This window comes from Pleuronectes platessa, chromosome 4, assembly GCF_947347685.1.
Source record: "Pleuronectes platessa chromosome 4, fPlePla1.1, whole genome shotgun sequence".
Classification (NCBI taxonomy): Eukaryota; Metazoa; Chordata; class Actinopteri; order Pleuronectiformes; family Pleuronectidae; genus Pleuronectes; species Pleuronectes platessa.
In genome coordinates this window covers 10081265-10092578 of record NC_070629.1, presented here as the reverse complement: position 1 = coordinate 10092578, position 11314 = coordinate 10081265, and the positions used below count along the sequence as shown (strand labels likewise).

The following is an 11314-nucleotide window of genomic DNA, read 5'->3' as shown; positions in this document are numbered from 1 at the left end:
GAAATCCCAGAATTCAGTGGTAAGTGTATCAGGACGTGTATCTTTAACTTATATGAGCTGAACTGCTCTCACTCATCACTTTGTCAATTGAAAGCAGATTGGGGTTGAGCTGTGTGCAGAGACACCAGGTGACCAACACACTGCTGAAGGATGTGAAGAAACAAACCGAGCTCTCTGCATGGCCGAGGGCAGAGCCTGCCCCAGCCTCCAAAGCTTTGTCAGCCATCTGCCAAATGATATAGCATCCATCATATGGTGGGAACATGTTGACTTGAAGAATTGTAAATAAAGTTTTGGGTTTATTTGACATTATATTCTGAAGATTATTAAAATATACCGGGACAAAAACTTGACAAACTTCAGTCGCTTGCATGTAATGTCTCTTTACATAATATCATATTCAACCAATTAGAATTCTTGAATATAATCTACAAAGTTAAATAACTAAAGGAGTCACCTGAGAGAGAAAGAAAATTATGAGAAAATGGCAAGAACATTGGACAATTGATTTACTGTTTCTCAATAACTGATTTATTGTGTTTCCTGAAACACCTAACAAGTGGACCTATACTCTGAACCCTGCTGTTTAACTTGCAGACAACCACCAACTTTTAATTTTCTATCAGATTCATGTTTGATCACATTCTGCATTACTTAATTTTGTTGATGTCTGTTTATGATGATAGAATTATTGTTATTTGACTTGATACAACTTGTTTTTTTAAGAGTCAGAAGTTTGGGACACTACATGGACCTTGACGCTTGGTAGAGAGGCAGTGGTTGACTGATTCTGTATATTGCTCTCTGGTGGTCACATTGTGTAACCACAGCTCTGGCTGAGCACTAATAAGCATAAATAATAGTCAATATAATACACATAGATGTACTTGTTACTATACACTTATAACAGGTATAGTTATGACACCCATCAAATCATTCAAAATAAATTATGATGTAGTCAAATCACACACAATATCAACCTAAAAAAACAACAAAAACAGCATTTTAATTGTCACCTCAACAGTATTATTATTATCATTATTTTTAGTTTACAGTTGTTGATGGTCAGTCTGTGCCCAAAACCAAACTTACAAATAAAGTTTAATGAAAAAAAAGCACTGCCTCTTGATGACGCAATTAAAAGGGGACGGAGGGAGGGCGGTTTGAAAGGAGAAACTTCAGATTTATCAACATGTTTTAAATGAGCTACCTGATCAGACCATAGACTGTGAACGAGGATCAGACCGAAGTGGCAGCTCGCTGTCAGTGACATGTTCAGTGTCCGCTCTCTTGTTGTTTCTTCACAGGACTCAGCTGATGCTCAGTGTAGGCTAGCCACGTTAGCTAGCTAGCTGCTGCTGCCTGTGGGACCGCGGCTGTTGAGAAGTTTCCGCTACATGTCGACCCGCTTCATCCTGAAACCGCTGAGTGTCCCTAACTAAACACCGCGAAGATGGCGAGTGTGCACGAAAGTCTGTATTTCAACCCCATGATGACGAACGGAGTGGTGCACGCCAACGTGTTCGGCATCAAAGACTGGGTGACTCCGTATAAGATCTCCGTGCTGGCGCTGCTGTACGAGATGACGGCATCGAAGATCACGCTGCCGGAGAGAAGACGACTGAACAAGCTGATTCTGCCCCTGCAGCAGGTCGGTGGGGAGCGGGTAGTTGTGTCTCTCGCTGCGCTGCGCTGGAGCAGGTGATGGATCTTTGTCTGTCATGTTTGTTTTCATCAGGGTCCAGACCTGACTCTGGGTCAGTTCCTGCAGACGGTGGAGGAGTGCTGTCCTCAGACTGCTTATGCTGTCAAACTTAGGTATGATGCACACTGACTGCTTCTGATACATCACTACTGTGCAGCCTGTTGATTCTAGGCTCAGACTCCTGGTGCTCCCACCGTCCCCAGAGGTTCAGGAGATCAGGTCACTTTATATTGATATGGTATTTTTCTTAGGAAAATATAATACTAGTAAGGAAGTTAGTACATTTTATATGTAAAGCACTTCCTAAAACCAAAGTTACAAGGCTCTGTACAATACAAACATGAAGACAAAAGGAAATAACAGAGTAAAATATAAACACTAGAAGAATGACAACAACACAGAGGGCAAGCAAAAACAATGGGACCAAAAGGACTAGACCAAGTTTTTAAACAACCTCTTAAAACGGTTGACGGTCTCTGCATTTTTTATAACTAAGGGCAGATGGTTCCAGAGGGTGGGAGCCGTGACGGAACATGTCCGGTCACCTTCAGTTTTAAATCTGGATTTAGGGATCTCTCCATGTGCAGGGGACGCAAGTATAATGAGGGGCCCGCCCGTGTAGTGCTTTGTATGTGATTAGAAGAATAACTGGATTTATATAGCTGGCGCAAAGAGGGAAAACAAATACAAGAAAACAAAACATTAAAGACAACAAGCAAAATAACAATACGATAACATTTCAAATGAAATACAGCGAATGATGAAACATTTAAATTAATGGAACAAAGGATAAAAGAAACAAGATAACATCTGAAAACAATCAAGTAAAACTTATTCAGTACAAGTACATATTGAGGGATGATTTAAAAACAGTCTGAGCTCCTCTGGTAAACTATTCCATAGGGAAATCCCCTGACAGCAAAGACCCAGGTCCACGTAATAACCTGGACGCAAAACTATAATCTTGTTGCTGAGGCTTTTCTTCTTTTTCTTTTTTTATTCAAAGGCTGCATGAAATGGCAAATGGTGAGCTGAAAGACATGGAGTACTTTTTCTCCACTCTTCCCACTCCATTCACTGCTTTTGATTCCGAGGCTTATAAAACCAGTGTTGTGGGTGAGTAGTACTCGTGATTCGACGACTGCACCTTAAGTCTGATTGGAAATATCAGTATTATTGTTATTAAGGAGTCTTGCATTAATTAACTCAACTGCTTTGTTGTGGTTTTTCAGGACTTTTTATGAGACACATGCTCCTGGCCTACAACAAGCTGTCCTTCAGTCAGGTCTACAAACTCTACAAGTCCCTGCAGCACTACTACCACAGTCATTACGCCAAGCCTAATGATGGGCAGATGGGTTTGCCAGCGCTGGTCGCCGACGACTCAGATATGGACCTTACCAGCACCGAAGACACTGTAGGAGACAGAATAGGCAGAGACGAGATGGACACCCCACTGCACGCGTCAGAGCTTCGGTTAGTGATGCTCTTCTTGGAATTATGTTCAACTATCAAGGAACAGACAAGTATATTTCATCCATTCCTTGATGGTGGGATCTTTTTTAATATTTGCATCACCCACTACATTGTGCAAGTTTCTAACTCAGCTGCAAAATATTTATTCAGCCCCCCCCCCCCCCCCCCCCCCCGGGCTGACAGACACTCACACGCTTGTCTCTCTACAGTTGTGAGGACACTCATTGGCATAATGCATTCCCCAGCCCCTTACCCTCACCTTACCAATCATAACTAAACTTAAATCTTACTCTTACCATAACTCTATAACTGAGTCTTAACCCTCAAACAGCCCTTTGACGTTGTGAGGACCAGCCAAAATGTCCTCACAGTGAACCAAAATTGGCTCCCTATAACTATAGATAAACATGGGCACCGATACACACACACACACACACATACAGTGTTACATCTATAAACTCAAATTGTGTAAAACCAACATAATTGGGTCTTTACGAACAGAAATTATCATTTGCATATTGAGTTGGGATCCAATCACAGGTGGTTAAAGTAGAAACATTCAGGACTCCTTTTATTGGCAGGGGGTGAACATTGGTACTTCATATTGTCCACTTGTGATCAAATCTCTCAGGCTGGATGGTAATAGCAGGTCTGAACAGGGCCCTTTGTGATTCATGTAAATGTAACCCAATATAGCATGGGAATTGAAAACACTCTTTTTGATTTATTTTTTTTGAATGATTTTAGTTTTTTACAGTGGTGTGTTATTTTGTTCCTAGAAATGATAATGCTCCAAGCAGAGGTCCCCTGTCACAAAAACAAGCCGAGTATTTTCTGGCACGACAGGTGAGTGTTTCGGTCACGGCTGAAGAGAACTAAACTGTATAGGGGCCATCTTTTTTGAAGACACAATGGTAAAAATGAAACTATCAACATCTTGTGTGTGAACACTAGACGGTACTTGTTTTTGAACATCTTCCACCAGGCATATCTTCTGAAGAATGATGAGAACAAGGCTCTGAAACCTGCTGCGCTGCAGGAAGAGCTCAACAACATGCTGAAGTTTAACCCAGACTTTGCTGAGGCGGTGAGACTCATCCCCCAATCTTCCACTATAACTGTTATGAAACCTGCCTCAAATTGATCAATTCCAATGAGTTTTAGGGCAAATTTCATCAGCTCTCTGGTCTTTTGTATCTCTGCAGCATTATCTGAACTACTTGAACAGCATGAGAGTCCAGGACATCTTCCTCTCCGCCCACAGTCTCCTTCATTATTTTGATCGCCTCATCTTGGCCGGAAATGAGGGGAAGAGCAATGGGGATGAGGGCTATGGTCGAAGTCTGCGCTATGCTGCTCTTAACTTGGCGAGCCTGCACTGTCGCTTCGGTCACTAGTAAGTTCCAGTGCTGGTGGAGTTCTTAGTTCATGGACAAGTTCCTAAGCAGAGAATGAATGAATCGTTTTCTCCCTCCCCTCAGTCAGCAGGCTGATCTGGCTCTGCAGGAGGCCATCCGTATTGCCCAGGAGTCCAATGACCACGTGTGCTTGCAGCACTGTCTGGTAAACTTTGTTTCAACTTTTATTTCACTACCTGTCACTGTTGTTCCACGACATGATGGTTCATTATGGCTGAGTTTAAAGAGTATCTCTCAGTTTATTTCTCCCTTTCTCTTTGTGTCCTCTATCAGAGTTGGCTCTACACCCTGGAACAGATGAAGGGATCCGACAGCACTGTGTTGACTGAGGATTCAGTGAAAATGGCTGCCCATTTCTGCCTGCCAGTGAGTTTCACATAATACAACAACAAACAGCAACGAGTTTGTCAAAGTGGCTTTTCATTATTTTTTATTTGCTTTTGCTCCGTTGTCATAAGTAAGAAAGTGCTATTATCCAAATGTTTACAGAACACATGCTTTTACATTTACTAATTAAACACAAAATGAAACATCTGTCCCAAATTAGGAAAAGCTTAAGCATCCATTCCAATCCTGCATTCATAAAAGGGAAACAATGATTGTCACTGTACTTCATTGCATCTGTTTATCTGTGTCTGTAATAACAAGAGTTTGTTTTTGAGACACCAAGAATTCAAATCCACTTTAATTAGGTAAATATAAACTTTATACTAATACTTTTTTATATTACTGCCATACATTTACTCGGGCAGAAGTAGTAGGCAATTTGGTTATAATAAGGAGATATGTTTTTCAACACATCGCAGTGCATTGCTCCGGTGAGCCTTCTGAGCACTTGATCGTGTGGAAAAAATTTGGTATCTTTATTTTGAGGACTGAGCAAATTAATGTTTTGCAGTTTATATTTTCACATTTTGTGTTGGAAAGTTAGAATTTCCCAGGTCAGTTTGTCTCCTGGAGTTTTTGTCATTAAAACTGTTGAAAATGAAATTCTAAAATACTTGATCAAATGTAATTATTAGGGATGAAATTATTCCTGAGTCCATGGCCTGGTTCATACTTCTTTACATTGATTTTAATTTTGTGGTTTAGGGGGCAAGGGGCCAACATGTTTCACCACAGCTGACTTGAATGTAACAGGGGACTAAGAGTTGTTATTTTGAGGTTAAACTTGCCTACATTTGATATAAGATTTTTATATCTTTGTTTCTAATCGAATTTTCCGAATCGTTACACACCTAGTAATTATAATTTATGTACAAGTGTTACACACTGGGTGTCAGATAAATGTGTTGATTGTGAGCAACACCCTTATAGCCTGATCCAAAACACAAGAAAGGGTTCTTAAACTCTTAAACCTTTGCATATGTGATTATTGACTTGTATTATCACCACACTGACTGATACTCTCTGTTGCAGTACCTGGCTTCTCTGGGCATTCAGTCGTTGTTCCAGCAGGGGGCGACACAGGGTAAGACGGCACACAAACTGATGGACGCACTGAAGGACACGGACATCCTGCACTGGAAGCACAGTCTGTCGGAGCTGATCGAGATCAGCCTGGCTCAGACTACGTCCATATGGAGGATGTATGGCAAGAGGTCAGGCTCACCTTGCCACCACACAGTTGTCATGTCTGTTCACAGTTACTGACAGGAGACTGCATGCTAGCACACAACCTGCTCCCGACTGGTTTTAAATCCGCTCTGTGAAGTACGACTATTGTCAGATATTTTTATGCATGGGTTAACATCCGAGAAGGCCGAGCATCTTCTGCTCACGTTTGACTTTGCGACATAAATGCAATGGCCGTAGATGACCAGGAAGTTATCGTCATTAATGTGGCCTCCCTTGTCTGTTGCAGCACCATGGCTCTGCAGCAGGCCCAGCTGCTTCTCAACATGAGCAGTCTGGAGCCAGTCAACTTCGGGGTCCAGCAGAACAACACAGAGGCCTTCACCGTGGCGCTTTGCCACCTGGCTGAGCTGCACGCTGAGCAGGTAACACATTTGATTAATGCACGTCCATTAGCGAGTTGGCCCAGCCTTGCGGGAAAGTAATAAACATTGATCATAACTGTTTTCCAGCTCCTGGGCAGAGTTTAGCTCTCAACTCTTTGTCTCATGTACCTTTTGTTTCTGTCTCAGGGCCTGTACTTCGCAGTTTCAGAGATTCTCCAGCATCTGAAAGAACAGTTTCCTCCTCACTCACTGCATGCGAAGGTAAGCTCACTAACCTCTTTCATGCTGCTCTCTAGAAGCTGTGACTGCAGAGTGAAGTTTAGAAAAGCAGTCTAAGGTTTTTAAGGTCACCTGAAACCTCCCACTAGTCAGCTGGAACTGAAGAAGCCTTTTGGATGAGCGGTGTTAATGAAACACAAGCAAATCCAGTTGCATATCTGTGAAGACTCTCAGTCATCCAGGTCATTGGTATATTCAGAAGTTGTCGGAGCAAAAATAAAGTTCCAGTTGCCTACGTAAACATGTCCAACTCCTAAAAAGGTCATGAGAATCATCGTAGAGATTAAAATTATATTTTATTAATTTTATACCTTTTTTTTAGTAGAAGTCATTGTAGTAGAGCGTTCATACCACCAAAAACAGATAACACTCTGCCTTTAGATTTGATAAAACATTGAAAATGTGATCCCGCTAGATAACGATTGATTGATTGAGTTAGCGCTCTTGCTTTAGCTGCCTGCTGTAGCAATTGACAGTTTATCTCAGTGTTTAAAACCATTTTGCAAAATGTATATGCTGTTTTAAAGAAGGTTGTATATTTGTATAGCATACTAACTTTTTATTTAATAAGATATATAAAAAAACTGTCTTTACTTAGTTTTTATGAAATGTGTATAAACTGCATTCTTTGGTGTTGTGTTTTTTTTAGTATGAGAACTGCTGTATTATGTGATGCACAATATGTTCATTGTTTTTTTGTTTGTTTGTGTGTTTGTTTACTTGAATCACTGCCTCAGCTCTGGATGCTGTGTGACCTTAAAATCCAGTTTGAGAGACACATGAACGAAGGAAAGTACCACTTAGCGGAGCCACTCGTCGCAGCCATCTCTGCCTTAAACAGGACAGAGGGTCTCTACAGGTAACACTGAGGCACAAACCGTCTGTCGTGGTCCTCACAAAGTCTGACTCATACTTGTGACGACGCACTAACCGTGTGTTTGTTGATAGGAAAGCTCAAGTCCTCAAGGCTCTTAACCGCAGCACCGAGGCGTACAGCATCTTACAGCGACTACAGCTCCACTGTGAGAAGACTAAATGCACAGAGATGGTCATCAGGTAGGCGCTCATTTATGTTACATTGTCGGTTACTGGTTTTGGGATGATTTCTAAGCGCGCAGTGTGAACACACTAGCTTCTTATTTTTGGAATTGAGATGACTCACCTGTTGGACAAATTAAAAATAGATATCTTCCTTTTCCAGGGATCAGGGATAAGTCATTGTTTTATTCTCGTCTACATCACTGCCTGTTTATGTCTCACACAGAGTGATGCTCGCCACAGCTGAGCTCCACTGGGAGTCATCTGGCTTCTCCACAGCTCTTCCTCTCCTCCTGCAGGCACTGGCCTTAGCTAGACAGCACCACCTACAGTCGCTGGCCTCAGAGACCATCCTTCACCTGGCCTTTTCTCAGGTCAGACCCTACAGAGACACAGACTTCACCCTGAAACTGTTACAGCTCCCATTAATGCAAAACATGGCAGCCTTAATCTTCAGTATGACTGCTGTAAATGCTTAACGTGTGTGTGGTGTATAGATTTTCTTTATTTTTCTACTAAAAACAACAAAGAGTCATGCTTGATGACCTCATTTTTCACCTGAATAACTCAGTTCTCCCTAGCCCATCTAAAGCTGGTCCAAAATGCTGCAGCTTAACTATTAACTAACACCAGTCATCAGTCCCACATTGGCCCAATTCTTGCCTCCGTTCACTGACTAAAATAAAATGTAGAATAGATTTAAAACTCGTATTAATTACATTTCAGGCCTGGCTCCTGATGTAGCTGAGATGTTGAGCCCTTTATTTAAGTGGCCGGCCTCTTGTGCATTTCAGGTTCCTGTCCCTGAACTTTGAAGCAACCTTTTTATTCCCAATCTGCCGAATCTGGTTTGTTTTAAAAGACTGCAGGAAACAAATTTCAAAAATTCTATGTTCGACTCAAGTGATTGTTTATTTTTGTTGCATGCTTAATTCATTTGTCTGTGAATGAGTGTATGCTTGGTTGTATGTATTCCTGTATTTGTATTAGAGCCAGAACATATTTTCACTTCATAATATCCGTATTGGCATCACCCTTCAAAAATCCATATCGGTCAGTTTCTATTTTTAACAAGCTGTATATATGGAGCATTTTGTCAATGTGTTTAAAAAATTGCTACACAAGTTAATGTATTTTTATAAAATTGTTTTCTCTCTTCTCTGCAGTTGATGCTGGGGGTCCCTGAGCAGGCTCTGAATGTCCTCCATGAAGCCCTTGAGCCCGTTCTGGCCCACGGAGCGGTCATAGATAAAGGTCGAGCCCTGCTGTTGACAGCCCGCTGTCAGATGGCGGTGGCTGGGTTCAGGCCAAACAGACAAGGGCAAGCAGGTAACGGCCTCACCCCCCTGTCGAACACTGATCCCTATCTCGCAGCTTCATGTGGTTTGTTCATTTACATTCACACACTGCTGCTTATTATCTCCCTAACAGATTTGAATTTGGCAGTCTTGGCTGTTGACACGCTGAACGAGGCCGCGGCTTATTTTTCCAGGCTGAGCTGTAAGGAGAGGCTGCGGGACGTCCACTACCTGCAGTCTCAGCTCCACCGATCCCTGGGACAAATCTCACAGTGCAACAAAAGTGCCATGCTCTTCCGGCTGCTGGACCAGGAGCTGCAGTCACCAGCACCACCGGTCTCCATGCGACTCTAACTGCTTATTATTTACGGACAAAAATGTTTAGTTTTTTGGGGGGGTTGCTGAAAAAGACAGACCACCTCCTCCAACTGCTGCGTCGAGTCACCTCAGTTCACCACTAGATGGTAGAGAAACTCTGTCCTGCTCTCTCAGCTCTAAAACACTTCCCTTATAATGTCATCGAGCTGCTGGGAACAGTGGAATTCTGGATATTAAATAAACAGGACAGTGTCAGTTGTCATAAATATTGTCATCGTCTCCTCACTTGTCGGTTACAGAGTAGAACAATGGCCTGTTATTAACTAGTTTTTTTGATAGCTTCCACCACAGCAACAGTCCAGGTTGTGTCTGACAGAATGCTGTGGCAGAAACGTCGAAAGTTTATCTGGAGCTGTCACAGCTGTGCCGATTTTCCCACCACTTTTTGATGAATGAGAGTAATATCACCGTTAGCCACATGATGAATGTGTTCCAGTGGCCTGGAAGATTCATATTTCACCGGTAGAATACTGATGAAGCTGGAATCCGTGGGGCAGAAATCGCGATCACATAAGGTGATAGACCCCCTGTGACATAACCACAGATACTGTGACTGTATTCCACTCATGTCTGGGAAGATTTGAATGATTACATATCTTCCTAAGCTGTTACTTAAAGCATTTTTCTCCAGGAAATAAATGACTTGTTTTATCTTTAGTTTTCAGTTTAGGGCACAGGCAGAAGGAGAATTTAAATGGGAATATACTTGCTGGCAAAAATCTGTGAAGAACAGTTTATTTTAAAGTAACTAGTAATCCTGATATTTCAGGTTTCTCTCTTTGTTTCTCCTTTAGCACAAGCATCTCTGAGGTGGGCTATATTATGGGAATCCGTTACGGCTGTTTGTCTGGTTTTCCACATGTCCCAACCTCCTGCAAGTTCCTGTTGAATTTGTTTAAGTTACATGTTTGGTTTCTTGTCATTTTCCATATAAACAGATAGATTACAGCAGTGTGAAGTAATAGCAGGCCTGTTTTCTATGTAAATATCACACAGTCACCCCCGCTTTCACAAGTGCGAGCTTGATTACAGAGCATGTGAGCCGGGTCACAGGGTTGCTGTGGTATAAACTTACACAAACATGCTCGCCTGTCTGGATATAGGAGCATGTTTGTGTCAACACAGTGCAGAGTTGAGTGTTCACTTTATGCTTTTACCCAAGGAGTTTTAATGCTGCAGATATGATGAGATGTGATCTAAACTTGATCACTATCAATCAACTTTGCTCTCAACGCATTTGAGAAAATCCAACCATCGATCGAAAAAACATCTTAAAAGCGATTTTTTGATGAAAACCAAAAGCCGACACTTGTGAGAATGAGGCTTTTGCCCGAAGGTGACGAAGTGGTCTCATTGTGCCAGTATTTGGTTACTCATTTGCTCAAACAGTAGAGTGGAGATATTTACTGACTCCTGATTGAAATTCATTGAACAGTCAGAGTCAAATTTACTCCTTTCAACTTAACTGAACCCACTGAGTCGTACACATGGTTTGTTGGGTTATTTCCCTTTTTCGTGCTGAACTTAAATTCCATTAACAGATTAGTCAATTAACAAAATTAACTAAAGTTCCAAACATTCACAGTGCCAGCTGCTTTTATCCAACTTAGCCATTCTGCTTGGATTGCTGCAGGGATGACTGTTGGTCCACCGCCACGTCCTGATGTAATACTGCGTATGACTGATTCATTGACAAGGTCATCGACATTTTCTACGCTCATGGTATCCAGAGGATGAAACACTTTGTGTTGGGTAAGGTTA

At 41.9% G+C, this 11314-nt stretch overlaps 1 protein-coding gene across 1 annotated transcript; it reads left to right on the top strand.

Moving 5' to 3' along the window:
- Positions 1–1129: 1129 nt before the first annotated feature.
- anapc5 (anaphase promoting complex subunit 5) lies at positions 1130–10204 on the top strand. The gene is made up of 17 exons (XM_053420772.1): positions 1130–1651; positions 1739–1818; positions 2712–2821; positions 2938–3181; positions 3961–4027; positions 4167–4268; positions 4387–4577; positions 4663–4744; positions 4873–4965; positions 6019–6200; positions 6464–6599; positions 6747–6821; positions 7577–7698; positions 7788–7895; positions 8104–8251; positions 9044–9206; positions 9309–10204. The coding sequence occupies exons 1-17, from the start codon at positions 1454–1456 to the stop codon at positions 9527–9529; spliced, it is 2322 nt and encodes a 773-aa protein (XP_053276747.1). The 5' UTR covers positions 1130–1453; the 3' UTR covers positions 9530–10204.
- Positions 10205–11314: the final 1110 nt, after the last annotated feature.

Excerpts from the sequence above, each read along its gene's own strand:
- anapc5 (XM_053420772.1), top strand. The coding sequence starts at position 1,454 with ATGGCGAGTGTGCACGAAAGTCTGTATTTCAACCCCATGATGACGAAC. Across the intron at positions 3,182-3,960 it reads CTGCACGCGTCAGAGCTTCG|AAATGATAATGCTCCAAGCA; the intron begins GTTAGTGATGCT and ends TTTTGTTCCTAG. Across the intron at positions 6,600-6,746 it reads CTGAGCTGCACGCTGAGCAG|GGCCTGTACTTCGCAGTTTC; the intron begins GTAACACATTTG and ends TTTCTGTCTCAG.